The sequence below is a fragment of the Camelus bactrianus genome, chromosome 22 (assembly GCF_048773025.1).
Source record: "Camelus bactrianus isolate YW-2024 breed Bactrian camel chromosome 22, ASM4877302v1, whole genome shotgun sequence".
Lineage (NCBI taxonomy): Eukaryota > Metazoa > Chordata > Mammalia > Artiodactyla > Camelidae > Camelus > Camelus bactrianus.
The window spans coordinates 28,579,732-28,602,617 of NC_133560.1; the positions used below are offsets into that span (position 1 = coordinate 28,579,732).

General features: G+C 57.0%; 1 protein-coding gene across 3 annotated transcripts in view; it reads right to left on the minus strand.

The window, feature by feature from the left end:
• The window catches only part of KDM4B (lysine demethylase 4B), a 122,422-nt gene that overhangs the window by 77,525 nt on the left and 22,011 nt on the right, over nt 1-22,886 (minus strand). For 2 of the 3 annotated variants that reach the window (XM_074351027.1, XM_074351025.1), the window contains exons 2-4: nt 9,042-9,208; nt 4,373-4,548; nt 3,385-3,499 (exon numbers count right to left, since the gene is read on the minus strand). In XM_074351027.1, coding sequence (XP_074207128.1) covers nt 3,385-3,499; nt 4,373-4,548; nt 9,042-9,182 — 432 coding nt within the window. In that variant the 5' untranslated portion in view covers nt 9,183-9,208. Of the gene's footprint in view, nt 1-3,384; nt 3,500-4,372; nt 4,549-9,041; nt 9,209-16,254; nt 16,354-22,886 lie in introns of all 3 variants that reach the window. The other variant, XM_074351026.1, reaches the window with a different exon arrangement.

Sequence of the window (22,886 nt, forward strand, 5' to 3'; positions counted from 1 at the left end):
AGGCACCCAAAATATAGGAAGACCTCTTAAAACTCAACAGTGAGAAAACAACCTACTCAAACCCGAGCCAAAGACCTGAAGAGACAGCTCACCAGGGAAGACAGAGGGCAGCTCAGCACGTGAAAAGAGGCTCCACGTCCCACGTCATCAAGGAAACGCGTGTCAGACCCACAGTGAGGCGCCGCCACACACCGACGAGAACGGCCTGACTGCGGAGGCCTGACAGCACGCGACGCCGGCGAGGACGTGGAGCGCAGGAACGCCGGGCACCGCTGGTGGGGCTCCAGCCACGCTGGAGGACAGGCTACAAAACTAAACTCCTACCATGCAGCCCAGCAATTGCACTCTTTGGTATTTACATGAAGGAGCCAAGAACTTACGTCCACACAAAAACCTGCACCAGCTGTTCATAGCAGCTTTATTCATAACTGCCCAAACCTGGAAGCAACCAAGATGTCCCTGAGTAGGTGAGTACACCATGATACATGCAGACCATGGATTGGTTTTCAGCTCTAAGAAGAAACAAGCTATCAAGCCATGAGAGGACAAGGAGGAATCTTAAATGCTATATACTACATGATCCCAAATACAGGACATTCTGGAAAAGACAAAATTATGGAGACACTAAAAAGATCACGGGCTGGAGGAGGTGGAGCGACAGACAGGAGAGCACAGAGGAGTTTCAGGTCAGGGACTACCGTGTATGACCCCACAATGCTGAGTGCAAGTCCTTACACATTTGTCTAGACCCCCAGAAAGCACACGACCAAGACTGAACCATGGACTTGTGTGAACCCAGGCATCCAGGTAACACACGCATGGCTCTGGTGGGGGATGCTGACCACGGGGGAGGGTGTGGGTGTGGCGGGCAGCGAGCATACGGGAACCCTCCGTGCTTTGCTCTGCTGTGAACCTAAAACTGCTCCAAAACGTAAAGTCTATTAAAAAAGAAATAATAATAATAATAATAGAGAGAATAGCTTTCTCCACAAACACTGCTAAAACTACTGGACGTCCACATGAAAAAGAATGAATTTGGACTCCTTCCTCATACCATATATAAAAGTTAACTCAAAATGGATCACAGACCTAGAGGTAAGATCTAAAATTGTAAAATTCTTAGAAGAAAACATAAGGGCAAATCTTCATGACCTTGGAATTGGCAAAGGATTTTTAAATAAGAGACTCAAAGCACAAGCAATAGAAGAAAAAAAAACAGATAAACTGGCCTTCATTGAGTTAAAAGCTCCTGTGCTCCAAAGGACACAACCACGAAAGTGAAAGGACAACCCACAGGATGGGAGAAAACATTAAAAAATCACCTGTCAGGTAAGGGACTTGTATCCTGAGTGCATGGAGAACTCTCACAACTCAATAATAGAAAGACAAATAACCCAATTAGAAATGGGTAACACATCCGAATAGGTGTTTCTCCATAGGAGAAATACAAATGGTCACACAAATGGTCAACAAGCACGTGAAAAGCTGCTCAACATCACTACCATCAGGAATGCAAACCAAAGCCACAAGGAGACCCTACTTCACACCCACCAGGATGGCTAAAGTTAAAAAGACACCGTAACAAGTGTGGGCCAAGTGCGGAGAAACCAGAACCCTCACGCACGACGGCTGCTTTGGGAAAAACAATCAGAGTTCCTCGGAAAGTTAAACACGGAGTTACTATGTGACCTGAAATTCCACACCCAGGTATGAGCCCAAGAGAAATGGAAACGTGTCTGCTCACAGACTTGAACATGAATATTCACAGCAACATTACTCATGAAAGCCAAACGGGGGGAACAACTCAAGTGTCCATCAGCTGGTGAATGCATATAAGAAAATATGGTCCATCCACACAACGAAGCATTACTCGGCCACAAAAAGGAGAGAAGGACTGACACTCGCCACTACATGGACAGACCCTGAGGACTCGATGCCCAGCGAGAGAAGGAGACACAGGACGACAGTGCGTGAGTCCACGGACTGAGGCGTCCAGAACAGGCCAGTCCGCAGACACAGGGAGGGGCTCCTGGCTGCCAGGGGCCGGGGAGGAGATGGGGCGTGCCTGCTCATGGGGATGGGGCTTCTTTTCTGGGGTGATAAGAAGGTTCTAAAACTGACTGTGGTGATGGCTGTCCAACTCTGTGACTACACCAAAAAGCACTGAACTGTGCACTTTAAATGGGTGAATTGTGTGAATTATATCTCAGTGATGCTTAAAAAAACAAACAGTAAGTCAGAGAATCAACAAATGAACAAACCAATCCAACTAGCTCAAACTTTCCAAAACTCTCCATGGAAAATGATAATCAGGCATCTGACTTCAAACCCATCCCACACTCGAGCACGTGAACTTCAGTTCTCCCATCCCGTCAGGCTGTTGGGGTCAAATTCCCTTCTTAGAAGTCACAATTCATAAACCGGGCAGCAGAGCCACAAGATGGGATGAGCAGCTTTATTGCCCGCCCACTCGAGACCACATGGTGCCCAGAGCACGAGAGAGCAGGGTTGAGTCGATAAGTGTTCCGACCAGAGACCACCTTCACAGGGACTTGGTGTGGGGATGCCAGGAAGCAGAGGGGCCCCCCGGGGAGTGGAGAGGCCAGATCTCAGCCCAGATGCTTCCCATGCAGAACACACCCAGGACAGAGGTAGGCTTCGAAGGTTGGAAATTAACCCCAGTAGATCCACTGGAGGTTATCAGAGGTCCCCCAAATGTTAAACCATCCCTTAAAAACACGGCCCCGCTCAGACCTCCCTCTGCTTAACACCAGCACCTTCCGGGGCCTCGGCATCAAGCCTTGAGCAGGGCTGGACTCACCTTTGGACAGGCCACGGCCAGCACAGGCCCGAAGGCCGAGGGGTCAGGCACCCCATCTTGCTGTCCCAGGTGTCCCCAGGGCCCCCCCGGCACAGCACAGGGACTGGACGTGGTGGACCCAGGGGCAGTCCAGCCAGCTGAGAACTCGGGCTCCCAGGTCTCCAGGAAGATGGAGTGAAAGAAACTCGAGAAGAAAAGCACTGGGACAACCAAGAATTCAAAGGCCCCTGGGAGAAGGGAGGGAATGATTGATGCCATCTTCTGAAAACCGCTCTCTGGCCAGGCTGCTAGGCCCGCTACCGAGCGAGGGACGCCGGACCAGGGCAGGGGCTGCGCTGCGATCTGGCAGCAAAGACTCTGCAAACCACCGGGTTCCTTCTTTGCCTCCTAAGCTTGGCCCACGGCTGTAACCAGGTCCCAAACAGAGGCCCAGCTGAGCTTTCCCATCACCCTAGCCTCCAGCGTCCGGACACAGCGGGCTCTGGGCTCGCACTGCTCGCCTCCACCTTCCTCCAGGGCGCCAGCCCTGCCCCCCACCCAGCCCCTCGGCCTCGGGGACTTACGTCGTCGTACAAGGAGCCGCTGATGTCGGCCCCATAGATGGGGGACACGAAGGTGAGGTTCTTCCAGTACTTGCGCTCCAGGTCGTCGAAGTCCTGGTGCCGGGGGGTGCAGTACCTGGGGACAAACAGCTCACTGAGCATGGCCGGGCTCAGGGTGCCTGCTGGATCCCCCAGGGTGGGGCTCTGCTCAGACACCCGCTGCCCTGGCGAGGGCACAGCCCGGGAGAAGGCGGATGCGCTGTGATAACTGCCGGGAGGGGAGGGCACGGGTGGGGAGGGAGCCCACTCGTCCCAGCACACCAGCTACCCGGCCTGGGGTGCCCAGGTCGGACCACACACCAGGGACTGGGAGCAGGAGGAGGGCAGCGGGTTCTGACGGTTCTTGTCCTCCCGCGGCTCCGCAGATGCCCACAGCACCGACCGTGGGCAGCACACCGTGGGGGCCGGGGACAGTGTGTGAGGGGCAGACGAGCTGCTGTCCCAGGATGCTTGTGTGAGAGCAGAGACTCCCAGACACGCACAGATGATCCCAGTGAGCGAGGGAGGCTGGGAGCGACAGACAGCAAGGAGTGAACGGTGGTGTGTCCCCGTGTGTGCCCGCGTGCACTGTGCTGAATCAGGAAGCAGCACTCGGGGTGACGCGCCAGAGAGCCCTTCTATGAGGAGATGCCGTCAAAGCAGACACTGGGGGGGTGGGGGGCACCCCAGGGACGGGGACGAGGACGAGTCCTGGAGCGTGGGCCTCGCAGTCAGCGCTGAGAGCAGCGCGAGGTGGACATTGTGGCCCCAGGTCAGGTGAGGGTCCAGATTTTGTCCCCTGAGAACCGAGGGACAGTGAGCACGGGGTGCTGAGACCCAGCCGGTGCACAGAGCAGGCTTTGTGGGGGCTGTGGGGGCTGTGGGGGCCCCGCCCCGCTCCCCAGGCCCCGGGGGACCGGGCTTCCCCCTGCAGGTGTGGCTTCGCTCCCGCGCGCCCGGGCCCACGTACTTCTCGCTGTTGGCCAGGCGGCGGTACTCCCCGACCGTCATGGCCTTCTTCTGGATGTTGTACTGCGTGAAGAGGCCCGACTGGCCAGTCACCACCTGCTGGATGGGGGCCGGGATGACTACGTCGTCAATGTCGTCGTAGGTCTGCCGTGGCTTCCACTCCTTCGGGGGGATGACCTGCGAGACCGAGAGGAGGTCAGCAGCGCTGCTACGGGGTCGGCTGCTCAGGACCAGGCGCCGGGCAGTGAGGCCACAGAGGCGCCCAGCAGCGTGTGTCCACTACACCACGCTCTCAGGAGGTCCGGGGCCAGGCTGACCTTGGCACCACCTGCTTGTGCAGGGCTGGGCCCGCCTCTGCGTAGGGCCAGGGCCTGGAAAGCTGGAAGCAGCCCCCAGAACCAGGGGCCGACCCGACTGGTCTCTGCGTGGTCACAAAGTGGGCAGACAGAAGTGGGATGGGCTGTGGGCAATGGTGCCTGGGGCTCGGGCTCTGCCACCACTCCGTCTGGTCACCACGTGCCTGGCTCAGGACCCCATGCAGAGGAGGCCCCAGAGCAGAGACAAGCACCGCGGTGCACACTCGCTCCAGGAGCCCCGTTTGGTTGACACTGGCTGGGGCTGATCACAGCTCTCGGTGCTGGGAAGACATAGGTCCCTGAGGGCCCAAGTCCTGACTGGAGGGGGCAGTACATAAATCTTGGCAAGAGCTGAGGAAACTGCAGGAAGGTAACAGGTTCCAAGTCCTAAGGATAAAGGACAAAGCAGGGCTGAGTGAGCTGGCCAGAGGCCAGAGGGTGACAATTCCAAGTGGGAGGAGGCCTGAGAAGGTCCCTCTGCAGCTCCCCACACCACTGCCCCACAGCAGCCCTGCCCCAACCCGCCCACTCCAGGAAGGCTGGACCCTTGGGAATGAACTTCACCCTCCCAGTTTCCTCTCCACCAGTAGGAGGCGACCTCTGTGCAGGCCCCACAGGCCCTGGGTGGGTATTTGCAAGCCCCAAACCACTTTCTAGGGCACCCAGCGGGGCCACCCAGCAGCTCTGGGAAAAGGAACCATTTCTGGTGCATCAGCCAAGCACCCTGGAGTGGCTGAACCCTCACACAGCTCAGGGCCATGAGGGACGAACACGGTGCTGATATTGCCAACGGCTTCCAGGGCAGCTGAAGTTCATTTGCCCTCCCAAGGACCCCACTGTCACACTGGTACAAGGAAACGTTTCGCTTGGCAACCAAAACACTTACTCTCCAGGAGCCTGCAGACAGAGGGCACTGCCCGCTGCCAGCACGCCTGGGGCTCCACCCCATTTACATACAGAAGTAACAACAGTGGCAGCCATGGGGCTCCTCACCAGGGCAGTCCTGCCCCCCAGGGGACACCAGGTGGTACCTGGGGACATACGTGGTCATCATGAAGGGGGGATCTCCTGGCATCGAGTGGGTAGGGCCAAGGATGCTGCCCAGGATGCCCCCACAGAGAAAGATCAGCCCTCACTGTCAGCAGAGCCCAGGGGGACCCTCATTTAGAGTTAAATGAGGATGAGTCCCTCCCGGAAGACACAGCTATTCAGTCACACCATGGGTGCCCGGGGTGACAACAGAGTGCTGGGGTCAGCCTGACGGTCGATGGTTTTCTGATTCCCAGCGAAAAATCTGAAGAGTCAGGTGATGAATGAAAATACTCATGGCTGGAAATGCAAAAAATCAAAGAAAGAGAGCTTGGATCTCCAGGATACGGGATGTTCTTGCAGGGAAATGGGTTGTATGTGGAGGGATCCGCGGCCCTGAGCTGCTTTTCCACCACGTGGCTGATGCCACCTCTTCACCGAAAAGCCTGAGCCTCCTCCTGGGAGAAAGTGCATAGACCCCGGACCGGCTCTGGCACCCCAGGGGCTGGCCCACCCCAGGTCTGCTGGAGAAGGGCCCCCGCAATCCCAGACTGCAGGATGAACAGGACGCTGCCCAGGCCCCTGCTCTCCAGGTAGAGCGCTGGGCCCATTCACATTCCCACAGGCTCTGCTGTGTGACATCTGGAGACCAGGGAGGAGCCCTCAGACACACTGGATGCCTGGTTCACACGTGGGAACCGCACCTTCCGGAGGACATGCTAAGCAGATTCTGGAAAGGCCATGGGAACGGAGGGCCATGTCCAGCTGGTCAGGGACTCAAAGCCATTCTGCAGGTGGCAGACCCGGCAGCTGAGAGGCGCCAGGGCATCGCCTGGCTGCAGAGACCGTCCACAGGCACTGAGGGCACAAAGCCCCGTGACCACTCCCCCAGGACCCCCCATGGCCCATCGGCCCACCAACCCCCCACGCCATGCCCCTGCCTGGCTCCCTCCCACCTCAGCACCTCCCAAGCAGCCTGCAAGGCCCAGCCCTGGCCTGCAGGGGCCAGAGACCCAGCTGGGAACAGGCTCCCAGAGCACACGAAAAGCTGCCAAGAAACATGACCAGCTGCCCCAACGGCGCCAGTGGGGACCCCGCACACCCAGGGCCGTGTCTAGCTCCGGGCCCCGGCCCGCCCGCCCCTGCCAAGCGCCCACCCCTACCCAGCTGCCCCGGGCCTGACAGAGCTTTCATTGCGGGGGCATCAAATGCAGCTTTGATGGAAAAAGAAACCCTAACACCATCCCCCAACACACACAGCAGAAGGGCAGTCAAGGCCGAGAGACCAGGGCGAAGGGGACGCCCAGGCTATAGAACTTGCTCCAGGCCAGCAGGACCCTGTGTCCCTTATCCAAAGAGGGTGGCAGCCCTGAGGGCCTAGGGCCCTTGTCAAAACGAAGTGGGGGTGCTGAAGGCCGCGGTACTTGTCTCCCTGGACCTGTCTGTCCCCACAGTGGCAGGGAGGTGGCTGAGGGACTAGCGGCACCAGCACCCTGTCCTGCCAGACGGGAGCAGGGTGCATGCCCACGTGTGTGTCGACCGCGTGACTGTCACCGCAGCATCTCTTGGCAATGGCGGGGGAGCTGCTCCTGCCTGCCATCACCCAGAAGCCTGTGCCCACTCCAACCCAGCCCTTCCAGAGAGAATTTCCCACATCAAAGAGAAAACAGCAAATAAAACACCACTTGAGAAGACTGAAAAGGAACATGCAAACTAAGGACAGAAAGAAAATATGCCCTGAAAACATCTGCCTCACAGAAACATCCAGTCCCAATGGGTTCCTAACAATGCAAGTAAGTTAGCAGGAAAGTGCTCCTCGGGCACTCAGAGCTCACAGCGGAGATGCGGGGCTCATGGGAGGGGCAGGAGGCGGCACAGGAGAAGGAAAAGGGCAGCGGCAGAGTGGAGGTGTGGACAGCAGGGGTGCCGCGGTCACAACACACGCGAGGCTGCACCCAAAGAAGATGCCGGAGCCGGAGATGACGGAGGAGGAAGGAGGGGAGGGTGCCGGGAATTCACAGGTGCAGCTGATGGGACACTCCATCATGGTAACAAGATTCCAACACAGAACAGCAGCTGCACGCTGGCAAACACGGAAGTAGGTCAGAGACAGGAGACCTTCCAGTCACAGGAGCCGCCCCCACCAACGCATCCGGCCTGAGTTTCCCCCCACCAGCTGGGGCACCTGCGACGGGCAGGGATGGCAGGAAAGGGTCACCCGAAGACTGACACCAGCCAATCAATCAAGCCCCAAACAGAGGCTCTGAACCTGCAAGAACCCCAGACCTGGGAGTCCAGAGCCACAACTCCAGGCCCCGATGGAATGTTCTGCTGGGTCTGTGCTGTCACGGGGCACAAGGGACCAAAATCAAGGGGAGGGGAGGGAAGATGCCACGGGCCCAGGCTCTCCTCATCTGCGCGGCTGAGATTAGAGGCACGGACATCACACAAGCAGCCCCGCTGGGCAGGGCAGGTTAGGGAGGAAGGCCAGCAGCCTCGGCCTCCCACTCCCGGACACAGGCGGTCACTGTGGGGGACAGAGCAAGGCCACCCGCCTCCTGCTTTCGTCCAGCCCAAGAGCTAAAGCCAGTGTTCTTTTTCTTTTTTTTGTTTTCAAATGTTTGGAGGGAAATAACAAAGGCTATTTCAGGACAAGTAAAAATTCTATGAAATGCACATTTTGGTGCCTATAAGTCAAGTTCACGGCACACAGCCACGCCTGTGGGGTGTCGGGCCGTCTACAGCCTCAGAGCTGAGTGGTGGCGACAGACCATCCAGCCCAAGAGGCTGAAAAGATTGATTATCTGGCTCTTGGCAGAAAAAGTTTACAGATGCCCAGCTTAAATAACAGAGAACTGGGTGTCTCAGATAAGTGACAGTCAGACAGGAAGCCACCAGAAGAACCCAAAACAGGTTCCGAATCTCCAGGTTATCTGCTGAGCAAAGCCTCACACACACGTTCCCGGGAATGCGAAGAAACTCGGCGCCTGTCTCCAGGACCTGCTCCGTGCACAGGAGCACCTCTGGTAAAAGCGACACAGGCGAGCTGTCTACATTCACACACGCACACATGCGTGCACTCGTCCACGTGATGTGCCATGGGAAGAGACCAAGGGCTTGGCGCCATGCTGCTCAGGCAGAGGGGCTGGGGTCTCCCTCTCTGCCCCGTCGCGCTGTTTGAATTTGCCCCACACAGCCTTTACAGTCTCAAAAAAGTTTTAACTAGGAACATAAACACAAAATGTAAGCCCTCCCTGGCATCCACTCCCCCAGGGCGTCACCCACCTTGGCCAGGCCCGCCCGGTGGGCTCCCTGGGATTCGATGTAGGCCACGTATTTGTTGAAGTCCTTAAACTCCTCCATGGTGGGGCGGAAAGTCATGATTTTACAACTCGGGTTCTGGGCCCCATGATCCTCGGACCCCATGGCTGCAGCTGAGGGACGGGCCACACCTGCGAGGGAGACAAGACAGAGTGAGTGTGTCTGCACCGCCGCCACGGGCCCGCTCCCTTCTCCCCTGGAGACACCCAGAGGCCGCGCAGCTGAGAGGGGAGAAGGGAGCCTGAAGCCCACTTCAGCGCTTGCACAGAGGACCAAATTACTTCAACCAATCACAAACAGAGGTGGCCCCGTTCTATGAGCCCACGGATGCTGGAAGCCAGACCCTCACTTCAAACAAGGGGCCTCAGAAATGAAAGTTTTCCTTTCAGGGCCTCATCCAGATTTGCCAGCATCAGCTTCAGGTCGACGTCGCTACCTTGGAGCAGGGACCCAGAGGCAGCAGCACAGGACGGCCTGGGAAGGGAAGTGAGGCTGTGTGCGAGCCCCTACTCGGGCAAGGCCTTGTAAGCAGCTGAGCAGCTCGTGGGTTGCTCCAGTCCCGGCCAGACCCCCGTGACCCACGGGCAGCCCGAGACCAGAATCTGAAACCAAGACAGCAGAAGGCCCGGCCAGAATGGCTTGTTTCCCACCAAGTCGCCCTGGGGCAAAACCATGTCCGGATGTTTCTGCACAGAAGGGAAGGCATGGTGGGTCTGCCCGGCCCACCAGTCACTGCCAGCACCTGAAGGGCGGGGGGATCGGGCTCCTCCCAGAGCTAAGGCTGCAGGCTGGAGCAGCTCCTCCTGTCCCGAGGGTTACGGGGACCCAGCAGGGTGGCTGGCAGCCTACCTCAATCAGGAAGGGGCTTGGGGGACAGACCCTGGGGATGGGTCCCTGTTGGCAGATTCGATTTTCCAAAAAGACGCAGGAAGACCAGACTCCCTCCAGGATTTGGGAAAGGTCAGAACCCAAGCGCACACGGACCTGAGAACGTGGAGGACAAGTTAACCAAGTCCACCTCCCTCTATCCCAAAGTGAGCTGGGGAGTGAGGAAGGCAGGAAGCCTCCAGTCCCGGAGTGGGGAGATGCCGGTCCACAACAGCTGGCTGAGAAGTGGCCAGCTCCCCAAAGGTGTTCCCCGCGGCGGGCACTAGAGGGCAGCATAAGCCCAGGAACGGCCACTGGGGTGAGCAGTTACCCGGGACAGACCCAGGCACCCTGTTCAGGCCCTGCCCCCGGCCACCCCAAGCCCAGGGCGCGCAGGGCAGCTCCCAGGGGTACGGCAGCCAAGGCGGGATCACTGGGAACCACCGAGAAAGCACAGGCTTATCAAGAGGCTGGGTCATCACCAACCCTCTCCAGAGTAGCAGGCACCAGAGGGCTCGGGCTACGGCCAGGATGACCTGCCCTTGAGACGGACCACCAGGCCATCCACAGCCAGCCCCCTCGCCCACAGTCAGGGCCCAGGACCTGAGTCTCCGACTGTCACCCCCACTCAACCCACCAGAATCCCCAGCCCAGCCACCCTGTCCCCTCCCACCCAGACAAGGCCTCCCCTGTCCTGTGGGAGCTGGAGGCCCAGGAGTAGGGGTAAGGCCTGACGCCGATACTCCGGGGAACATCAGGATGGAACTGAGCTGGGTGTGGAGGGGCCACAAGGTGGGGGGGAGGGGGCAGGGGGCAGGGAGGGGCGGGAGGCCTCCTGCGGTGGGGGGACCTGGGACAAGACACAGCAGGAACAGGACAGAGGACCAGCCACAGTCACTGATCGCCAGCCTTCCTCGCGCTCCCACCGCCCCAGTCCAAGATTTTCCGCATCCACTGGCTCAGCCTTGCCCTGACCCTGCCTGCGACTCCCACTCGCTCCCACCCGCTGGGTGACAGGTACCAGGACCACCCACGCCAGCAGCTCTCATCTTGGCTCAGCCGGTCCCAGTCCTGGTCCCAGTCCAGTCCCAGCCGACTGCCTCTCCTCCAGGACTGGTAGACGTGAGCCTACAGGGGACAGGGACACGGGCTTCTCCCCAAGACCAGCTTGTCCCAGGCAGAGCTGGGGCGGCCCCGGGGTCCTGCCCGCATGGCTCTCTCATCAAATATCGCTGCGGAGACGCACTGTCCATGAGGGGGCGGAGGGGAGCAGGTGATGAGACAGCAGGGAGAGTTTTCTGCGCATCCAGCAGGCAAGAAACGCCGCCCTCCTCCATCCACCACCACCATCCAGCTCAGCTCGGCAGCGGACTGTGTGTGGGCTTTCTTCTCTCCTATGCATGCCCTTGCAATGAAGTTTTTAGAATGTAAATATAAAGAAGGTAATTAAAACGCTTTATAATCCTAATCTATAACCCTTGACACATTTCTTGAAGGAGGGCAAATAAAAATCATATGTGCACATACTTAAAAATAACAAAAGCAATCTGACTGAGATCCAGCCCAGGCGAATCTTCTGGTTCCCTGGCGACACGGGGGGGACAGAGGAACCCCCATGAGAGAACCGGCGGAACAGCCCAGAAAGAGAGATGCGCTCTTCACCAGACAGAGCCACACTGAAAGAGCAGAGCTCTGGCAACTCAGCCGTGAAAAACAAACAGCACAGCTAGAAAGAGGGCAAAGGACATGAAGACGTTTCTGCAAAGAAGATACACAAGTGGCCAACAAGCACATGGAGAGAGAGACGCTCAACGTGATTAGCATCCAGGAAACGCAAATCTAAGCCCCAGCGAGACACACCTCACCCCCACGGGGACGGCTAGAATGAAAAGGCAGATAATCACAGGTGTTGGTGAGGATGTGGGGAAATCAGAACCCTGACTCACAGACGGTGGGAACATAAAATGGGGCCACTGTGGAAGGCAGTCCACAGTCCCCCAAAAGTTAAATGTGGAATTTACCACCCAATCCAGCAATTCCACTCCCAGGTCTACACCCAAGAGAAGTGGAACCTTGTACACAAATGTTCACAGCGGCATGATCCACAACAGCCCAAAGGTGGAAACAACCCAAGTGTCCATCAACACTGAGCGGATACACAAACTGTGGTCCTTCCATGCACGGGAACGTCACTCAGCCGTGAAAGGGAAGAAGCCCTGACACTCGCTCCCACGGGGACGTCATCGGAGAGTCCAGGCTGTGGGAGCACAGGCCAGAGAGATGGCGAGCCAGGAGCAGCCCACAGACAACATGACCCCACAGAACTGGACAGACTGAAGCGGCCACACGGACAAGAGGGGCAGAGGCAAGAAGGCAGGAGGCCAAGGTCAGATGGGACCACGTAGAAATGCATGGACAAGAGCCAGGAGGGAGGCAGCATGGCCGGACGGGGCTTGTGCGGGCACCAGGGAGGTGGGGCAGCCTCGAGCACAGGGACCATTCTAACGTTTATCTGAGCGACGCCCCGAGTCCGAAGGCACAAAGATGGCCCATAGCCCTGTGCCCTTGTTTCCCATGGCTGAGACAAAGCTCCACAAACCTAGCGGCTGAATCAGCACAAGTTCACCCTGGAGCTCTGGAGGCCAGAAGTGTGACCCAGCTCTCCTGTGGGCTGTGCTCCTTCTGGAGGTTCCTCTGTGGGTCTCCTGCCTTTTCCAGCTTCTAGAGGCATCACATCCCAGACTCGCGTCCCTCCCTCCATCCTCACCACCAGCAGTGCAGCATCTCCTGTCTCCCTCTGACTCTCTTCTCTGACCTCTGCTTCCATCACTGTGTCTCCTTGCCTGATCCAGACCCTCCTGCCTCCCTTTTACAAGGACCCTTGTGATGACATCAGACCATCCAGATAATCCAGAGTGATTGCCCATCTCAAGATCTTTAATTTAATCCCACCTACAGAGGCCCTCTCACCAGGTAAGGGAGCATCTTCCCAGTTTCCAAGGTTAGGGTGTGGGCACGGGGGGGGGGGGTGGCGGGCGCTGTTCAGGCACCATAAATGCCACGTAAAAAACCCACCGCGCAGCCACCACGCAAAGAAGTAAGTAACAGTCACAAAGTCCCTCCAACCTGGCACTGCTACTGTGAGTGCGTCTGCCTGCGTTCACGCAGACAAAAGCAGTTTCTACAAAATCAGAAACGGAACCAAGTGACAGGCAGTGGTCTGCAGCCCCCGTCCTCCCCGCAGCTTAGCGGTGGGCAGAGCCCTGGGGCACAGAGCCTGGAGCCATCCTCTGGTCGCAGGGCTGACTCACGGGCTCAGCCGGTAGCCCCAGCAATGCCAATGGAGCCGTTTCTGGTCGCTCACCCCTCCCCGAACGACCTTGGCCTGAATCTTCTCGGTGGTGCAGCAATCCAACAGGCTGACTCTGAGTGTGACGCTGACACCTCATCGTACTTGCACTGAGCTGTGGGGGCAGCCGGGAGGTATGAACCACAAGCTGCCTGACGGCCCCGGGGCGGAGGTCCTGCCTCCGGAGCCTCGGCCCCAGGAGACCTGAGTGTGGGAAGGACAGGCCCTGGGGATCCCTGCGGCCCAGGCTCGGCAATGTCCTCCCACGTTCCCAGAGACCCTTCACTGGCCCCAGAGAAAGTGTGCGATGCCTGGGGACCACGATGATCAGGGCCACACTCTCAGAAGATGCCGGTGGCTCAGGGTGCCAGCCACGGAAGCCTCAATAACCCACGTGGGGCAAAACCCCCGTGAACATGGTGGCCTGAGCTACAATCTAGGGAGACTAAAAGGAGGGTGTCCTAGCTCAGCACCCAGTCCATCCACCTAAGTACCCCACAAGCCCCAGAGAACAAACAAGTCACCAGCCACAGGACTCCCGTGGTCCAGGCTTTGTCAAAACAGACAGAGGCAAACGAGACAGTGTATTAAGTCTCCCCACCTACAACCTGGGCCACTTTCTTCTCTGATCTTCAGTGCATGGTTTAATCTAATTAAACGAAAAGCTCTCCTGTTCCCAACCCTCCAGGAGGAAGTGCGCGCAGCCTGTGCCGTCACGGCGGCCCCCACAGCCCCACAGCAGGCACATCTTTCATTAACCTGCAGACGTCACCCGTCTGTGCCCACAGATACAGAAATGGGTGTGCTAGAGTGTGCCTCTAGAGTGGGAAGAAGCTCCCAGATCTGGAGAAACAGACCAAGCAACATGGTGAGGAGGAAGAAATCCTGACAATTAAGTAAATGAGCGAGTAAAAAAGAGCCAGGGCGCGGGAAGAAGGCAGGGGGGCCGTTCTGCTCAGAGAGGGGCCGCACGCCGCCAGCGCAGGCCCTGCCCCGAGGAGGAGGACAAGTGGAGACACTTCCTCCAACCCCAGGAGCCCTCCCAGGGCGGGAGGGGCCGGGAAAGGCGAGCATGGAGTTACCATCTGACCCAGCAATTCCATCCCTACTTTTCTGCCCAAGACAGACAAAACACACGTCCACAGAGATACTTGTACCCAAATGTTCACAGCAGCACCATTCATAAAACCCAGAAGTGGAAACCGGCCAAGGAGCCATCAACAGGTGGATGGATACAGCCGCCATGTCCCTCCACACACAGGAGCATCACTCCGCCGGGGAAGGAGAGCAGCACTGACACCCGCTGCCACGTGGATGGACCCTGAGAGCATGGTGCTCAGTGAGAGAAGCAGACACCGAAGGACACACAGTGTGTGACTCCATGGATGTGAAATGTCCAGAACAGGCCAGTCCACAGAGACAGAGAGTGGGTTCCTGGTTGTCAGGGGCTGGGGAGGGGGGTGACTGCTTAATGTACAGTGTTCTTTTGGGGGTGATAACAACGTTCTGGAATTAATGGTGATGGCGCACAGCTCTGTGAACATACTAAAAACCACTGAATTATATTAAGTGTGACTATTATGGGATACGGATGATATCTCTCTAAAAATTAATTTTTATGAAGTCCAAGACAGCCTGTTTAGGACCTGCCAGGCCGCAGTAAACCCGCCTGGCTTGTCACGCGCACTCTGATCTCCATGAACGCCCGAGGACTTTGGAGAAGGAGCCTGTGACCTCATTCACTTCTGTCTCCCACACTCCCCCCAGAGAACATTCTCACACCTTCCAGAGCCGGTGCGCAGTCTCTCCAGCTATAAAATGGGTTGACCACAGGAGACAGCAGGCACTCTTGTGAGGTTTACTAAAAAGTGAAACACACGGGGCGGGCTCCGTACGCAGGGTAGGTCTTGCTGATTGGGTACAAAGGGAACAACCAAGTTTTCAGGAATTGATGGTCTTGTAAGAAAGCATGAGCTGCAAGGGTGAAGCCACGCTTTGGGATGCACAGTCACAAGTGACCATTTCCAAACCAGTCGACAAGGGCCAGGTCCACCAGCCCCAGGTCATGATGAGCTAGCGGGGCCTGGGGCCACCCCCCTCTTCTGTGCAGGACTACACAACACATGTTGTCAGCTTTGCAGGCCACGTGGCCTCTGTTGCAACCACTGGATTCCACCAGTGAGGTGGGAGGCTGAGATGAATGGCCTTGGCTGTGGACCGACTGGTCCGAGGGCCACTGTCTGCCGGCCCCAGATCCAGATGTCTGAAGTCTACCTTTTAAGGAGCTAAACCTTCACTCCACCCCTTCTCAAGGGTAACCTGAGCTCCACTGCTCATTTCCTGGGCGCCCAAGTCATGGCAGAACAAGGAAGGCTACATTCCAGACCCTACTCAGCCCGCATTAGCCACATGCCCTTGGGAGGAGGCTTCATACAAGGGCAGCCCTAAGCACAAGCCTCTCCCCTCGGCCAGCCCTCCACAGGCCACCGGGGGCAGCCAACACCCTGGAGCTAAAAACCTGGAGCAGCTGGGCAATGGGATTCTTAGAGCATTTGGAAAATAATCCTTCAACTTTAGAGACCCTCCCTCCCTCCCGGGACCCGTCATCACTTCCTGTGAGGCGTGGGGTGGGTGGATATGTCCTTTGGTGAAACCAGAATGGACGCCTGCCCAGGGCCCGAGCCATGAGCCACAGACATGGCAGCTCATCTTGGGCGATCCAGGTGTCCCCCAAGACGCACGACGCTTCTCAGGGCTTCTAGAAGGGATGGCCAGAGTGCAGACACAGAGCTATGGACCAAGAAGGCACGTCCAGCAGAACCACCTAGAGGGGTCCAAGCTCCTCTAGGGGCATCTGGCTACTGGATACCCCAAGAACTTAGAACCAACGGGGCCACCTTTCCCACCAGCAGCCCCAGAGGCCACATCCACCTGGGGCCAGGGGCTCGTGCACGCACTTACTTCAAGGTTCCTGGTGCGTAGTGGGTAGCGAGGCTGCGGAGACAGATGTTCTGATAACTGGCTGGGCTTTCTGTTGGGCTCCAGCAATGGCAATGGTTCCTAAGATGCGCAAAATAAAAGCACGATGAACTAAATGGACTGTGTGCTTCAGCTTAACTCCGAATTATGCTCCTGGCATCTTGCCTCTGTTCAGACCCTTCAGATCTTCACCACTTTCCAGGAACGTGAGCACCTTCCCCACCGAAGTTTTCCCATGATAGTCCACTTCCAGCTCAGCTCCTAAAAATCAGGGGCTGAGGAAGCAAGAGCCTCCGTGAACAATCACGCTAGACGAAAGGAGCTTTTGGAAACCTTCAGGGACAGGCACTACCAGGAGGTTTACAAGAAGTTCTGCCTCCTCCGAACCAGCAGGCAGGGAAGGTGTTCCTCCAAGGAGGACAGCCGTACAGTGACCGCCACCTAGGCCCCCAGAGGGCAGGGAGCACAGGGCAGGGCCCGGCAGGCACCGTGCAGCCGGGACCCCACCAGGGCAGGGCCCTGACCATGGCCTTCACAGCTGGGCTCGGGAACACTTGCTGAAAGGATGCAGGACAAAACTCAAAAGCTGATGTGGCCCCAGCGCCCCTGACCACCTGGGCACCTGCCTTCCTCCCGGATTCCTAAGCTCCCGATGGCTCAGGGTCTGCCGGACCCTCCCCGCCTCTGTGCCTTCGCGCGTGCCGTCTGAGGCTGGCCTGGTCATGGGGGGCCGACCTTCTGGGCAGGGCAGCTTGGCCCTGGGGGTGTGGAACCCGGTCCCACACACTTTCTCTCTCCAACTCACCAGGAGCTCAGAATAGCACAGTTTTCACAAATACCCTTTCAACAGGCATGATGTGCTGACACGTTCTATCTTATTTTAACCTTTTTTTTTTTTTCACTGCTGGGGACGACCCATTAGGTTGATTTCACTGTCTTCCAATGGGTCACAATCCATGGGCTGAAAGGCCACACCGAGCTGTGGGATTTCTGGACCGCAGGCACTGGCCTTGCCCTCTGGACTGGCTAAGCCGCCCAAGGCAATGTGGACCCCAAGGGCGCCTCAGCCCCACCCAGCCCCGCCAGCACTGGACAGCAACGAGAGCTAAAGCCCGGGACGTGACTACCAGCATGGCTCCCGGAGCTGCGGCGGGTGGCATGACGGCCCCTGTCCCAATCCCCGGACGCTGTGACTTTGCGCTCTTCTGTGCAAGAGAGACTGCAGGTGGGACTAAGCTGAGGCGCTTGAGACGGAAGATGATCCTGGGTTATCAGGGGCCCAGTGTCATCACAAGGGTTCTCTTAAGAGGGAGGCGGGACGGTCAGAGGAGAGCGGATGACAGAGGCCGAGGTCAGAGCGAAGCTCTCTGAAGAGGGAGGAAGGGCCACCAGCCAGGGATGCGGCGCCTCTAGAAGCGGGAAAAGGCAGGAACATTCTCCCTGGAGACTTCAGAGGGACCAGCCCTGCCCACACCCTGACTCCAGCCCAGTGAGACCCGGGGAGGACTCCTGGCCTCCAGAGCAGTGAGATGATAAATGCGCACTGTTTGAAGTCATTACATCTGGGGTCATTTGTCACAGCAGCAAAGGGAGACTGACACGGCAGCTTCAATGTGTGCCTCCCTGATGGGAGAAGACAGGTCTTCTAGCCCCACCACCCGCGGGCCTCTCTGCAGAGAATTGCCAGTCCGTCTTTCGCTCACGTGTCTCCCTTGTCACTGGTAATGGCCCCTCTGCACGCTGTCTCCCCAGATGGATGATGGACTACCTCGTGGCACATGGTCTGTAAGGCAGAGACCACCCAAGCCTCTGGTCCTCAGCCGGACAGACCCCAGTCTGCTGCTGCCCATGACTGCAGGGCCACCAAGACTGTGGGTCCTCCCGCCCTCCTGCTCTGTGGGTGACAGCACCGACCCCCAAGATAGGAGGTGGGAAGCTCAGGCTGAGGTCAAGGCCCAGTTCACAGGTTACAGCCCAAGGCAAGGCCTATGGCCACATGGGGCTAGGCTCGCCTGCCGCCCATGCTCCCACAAGGGCTGAGGACTCGCCATGGCCACCTGTCACCACCTTGGAGGCTCTCAGAGATTGGGGGCCTGGCCTCCTTCCCGGCCACAGCACACTCGGCCCACGGCAGCCAGGGCTGAGGGATCAGAGGGCCCTGAAGTGCGGGTTGGGCATGGTGACTTCCTCCCAAAGGGGACAGCGTGGGAAGGGGGGAGGCGGGACTTTATGGTAGAGACACCTGACCAACACGACCTCAGCCAGGGGACCAAGGTCAACGTCAGCAGTGACGTGGCATGTTAGCAGCAGGCACCCCAATACGATGGATGAGATGGCCCTTCACATGTGGTCCTCCTCCCAGCGCCCAGTCGAGCCATGAGAAAAGCACCAGACAAATTCCCACCGAGGGAAATGCTACGGAAGCCCTGACCTCAGTCCTGCTCAGAGCCGTCAAGAGCATCAGGAACAAGGAACGTCTGAGAACCTGTCACAGCCCAGAGGGGCCTGAGGAGATGTGACGCCTGGATGTCACACGGGTCCTGGACGGGGTCCTGGGACAGAAGAGGACACCGGGGAGAAACAAGGCAAACTGAATGAAGCAGGACTCCAGCTAACAAGAACGTTTCCACATTGTCTCATTAACTGCAACAAATGTTCCAGCCTCATGTGAACTGTAGCAACGAGAGACTGGGTGTCATGTGGAGGGTCCAGGGAACTCTCCCTCCTAGCCTCAATTTCTCTACAAACCTAAAACTGTTTAAAAAGGAAGTCTACACACTGCTATATATAAATAGATAAACAACAAAGACCGACTGCACAGCACAGGGACCTACAGTCAACATCTTGTAACAACTGGAAATGGGAAAATATCTGAAAAAGAACAGACGTATACATACATGTATAACTGAGACACTGTAAATCCACTACACTTCCATTTTAAAAATTACAAAGACAGATACAGTCTAAGTAATTTTAAAAAGGAAAACAAAACAGAAAGGCCCAGGCAGGCTGGGGCTGGTGCCTCCCGCTGCAGGGCTGGCAGGGCCCAGGGCTGGCCTGGCTGTGGGTCCTGGGAAAGCGGGGCACTGAGAACAGAACTTGAGAGGGGAAACCAGATGCAGCAGCAGGTGAAAGGCGACCCAGGGCCTCAGACACAGTCCAAACGTGTCTCCTTTAAAAAGGCGCCATCTGACCATCCGATGGTGTCGTTACCCCAGCTCCTCCACCTCCTCCTCCTCCTCCTCCTCCCGTCTGCAAAGGGCAGGCAGGTGGGACCAGGAAGAAACAGTAGGAACAGGGGATGAGCCAGCTGTCCCTACACACTGAGGCACCAGGAACTGCCACCGGCTGCTGGCATCTCTGGGGACCCCGTGGGGTGGCTTCCCCACCCCAGGCTGGCCCTCAGGATGGGTCCACCCACACCGCCCACACCGCCCATGGTGGCCCTGGAGCTGGGCCTGGCGTCGGCCCAAAAAGAAGAGGAGCCCTCAAGGCACACGCCTGACCTGACCCAGGAGGGCTCAGCGCCCCACCTGGCCTGGCCCTCCCTCAGCCACAAGCCCCAGGAGGCTCTAAAAATTGGCCCGGTGCTTCCTGCCACCCAGCCCAGCCTGCAGGGGCTCTGTGTGCCCCCTCGTGGAGCAGGGAGGCCACCCAGAGCCTCCATCGTCCCATCAGCATGAATGCATGGGTTTTTGAAAAATACAGACAGAAAGGTACATGAATAAATACAGATGTTCCGTGTGCACAGACTGGCGTTTCCGGTTCCAGGTTGGGTCGACCAACAGGCCAGGGAAGCTAGGCATCCCTGCCCTGAACACATCGGCTTGCAGATCTTGGCTTTTAAACATCTTTCTCCAACCCCAGGAACCAGGGCTCCCTGGAGAAGCAGTCAGCTGCAGGGCCAGGGCAGGGAGCACACAGGTGAGCAGGAGCCCCTCGCGGGAGCTGGGAAGAAGGAACCGCTCAGAGAAGACCGGGACACCCAGGAGGGACAGGAGCCCAGGGAAGGGGCGCCTGACAAACAAAGCGGGGACAATTCGGGCAACAAGACCAACAGTGACAGTCCCGGATTACTGAACACAGTAAACCCATAGAATACAGTAAACATGCACCCACTGGCCGACCGGTCTTTACTGGCATGAAATTCAAAAGGTACTATAAACGGGGGAGAAGGGATCACTCTCTTCTATGAAGGAATTCTAATTCCCAAACACAGGAGGAGTGAAGGCAACATTAATGCACCATGGGGGCGGGTCTAGCTCCAAGACAGCGCATGCACGCATGAGATCCTGGGTTCAACCCCCAGTACCATTAATCAGTTAATTAATTAAATGAAAAACATGAATGCACCGTAAGAACGCCACAGTAATCAACCGCTGCTGCAGGAAAGCTGCAGGGCGGACGCTGAAACCCACGGGAGATGCTGGAGGAGGCACTGGGTGCACTGTCTCAAGGTCCCGGGCGGGGGGGAGCTGTAACCTTCCAGCGGAGACTCCCGGCCGGCACCACCTTAACCCCAGGGTGAAGGCTGACCCCACAGGTGAAGAGACCGCTTGGCAGCTGCCTGCACAGAGGACACATCTCCCAAGTACATCACCTTCGTGTAACCATGAGACACAAAGCCCAGGTGAAGGACGCTACAAAACTACAAAGTCCCTGACCAGCGACCAGCGTTCCCCAGAGTGTCAAGGTCATGACAGTCAAGAAAGACTGAGAAATGGCCTCATTACCGAACCCCCTCCCCGAGAAGTCTATGGAGCCTGATGCCTAACCTCACTGTGGGGTCTGGGATGGGGTCCTGAGGCAGGAAAAGGACGTGAGGGGGACAACTGGTGGAACCCTACTAAAAAACCTGCTATTATTATTACTCCACCTTCCTCACCGACTCTGGCTCCAGCTTCTGCAGCTATAGTAGGTGCTAACACCAGGGGATGGTGGCCGAAAGGTACACGGGGACTCTCTGTCCTGCCTTTATAAGATTTCAATGCCTCTAAAATTATTTCAAAATAAAATATTAAAAGTGAAAAACTAAAACTAAAACAAAACAAAAAAAAAACCCTCTAGCTCCGTCCTCTGAAGCTCACTGCACAGCGGGTTTTGGCTGGAAGAGGGGAGTCTGGCTGTCAAAAGAGCCAAACGAACAAGAAAAGAAAAAGCAAGTTGATGCCACCCTGCACTCCACTTTCGGGCCGATTAAAGACCCGATCAGCTGAATGCAAGTTTCAGAGGCTTCAATTCAAGTCTGAAAGAACTGAAAAGCTGACATTTTCATCAGGCTTTCCATACTGGAAAAAGAGTCTCTCATTTACAAATATCTCACCAAATCCTCCATATCCTCATGGACACCAAAATCTAACTACAAAAGTGGCGATGGCTCAGCTAAGAGGGTGGCGGGTGCCCCGGGGTTGTCTGGTCTTGTCAGCTAAGAAGGCTCTGATCTTGTTACACAGATACATAAGAACCGCATCATTTTTCCTTAACCTCCAGACCAGAGACTGGATATAAAATAACTCAGGGCGACAGAGCTATAGTAATCAAGACAGTGTGGTCCTGGCCGAAGGATGGACAGAGTTCAACGGAAGAGAGTGGACAGTCCAGAAGTTAATCTGCACGTTTAAAGTTGGCTGATTTTCGGCCCCAGGACCTCTCTAATCATTCACTTGACCGGATGAAACTGCGTCACGGCCCAGCTCCAAGCCAGCGAGCCGGGCTTCTTACCCACTGAGAGTTTGAGAATAGGCTGAGATCATTTCAGCCCTGAAAAGGCGGCTAATTTTCAACGAGGTTGCCAAGTCTTTTCAACAAACTGCAGGGACAACTGGATGTCCATGTGCAAAAAGAATGAAGCTGGACCCCTGCCTCACGCCACAGACTGAAATGAATTCAAAATGGATCACAGGTCTAAATGTTAGAGCTAATACTCTAAAACGCTGAGAAGAAAACACATGAATCCATCTTCGTGACCTGGGATTAGGCAACGGTTTCTAGATACACCACTGTAAGCACAAAGAACATGATCAAGAAAGTGAAGACTACCCACAGGATCGGGGGGGGGGGGGCGGTTACAAACCTCAGACCCCCTAAGGGGTTTGTACCAGAATATACAAAGGCCTTTCACAATTTAACAACAGAAAGACGAATAACCTCATTCACACGCAGCTGAAGGGTCTGGGGGACATTTCCCGGAAGGAGATAGCCAAGCGGCCAGCAATCTCCCAAGAAGGTGCTCGACGTCCCAGCGGCGGGGCAAGGGGCAGAAGAGGACAAGCCCCAGAGCGGCCTCGGAGCCCACTCCAGAGGTGGCAGAGCCTCACCAACAGCCCCGGTGACTCCGCCGCGCCGGGTACGCCCTTCTCTGCCCTCTGGAGGCCCCGGGAGGCCTGGTCCCAGCCCAGCCACGTGACCTGGGGCAAGTCCCTCATCTCTGGGTCTCAGGTCCCCTATCTGTGAAGTGGGGATCGCGTATTAACGCCCTGCTCATGGGGATGGGAGGTTAAACCAGGCAACAGACGGAAGCGAGCGAAGGGGGCCCTGGCACATGGTAAAAGCTCACAAACGGCAGCCGTCAGGGCTCCTCGTTTAAGAGCCTCACCAGGCAAGGAAGGCGGATC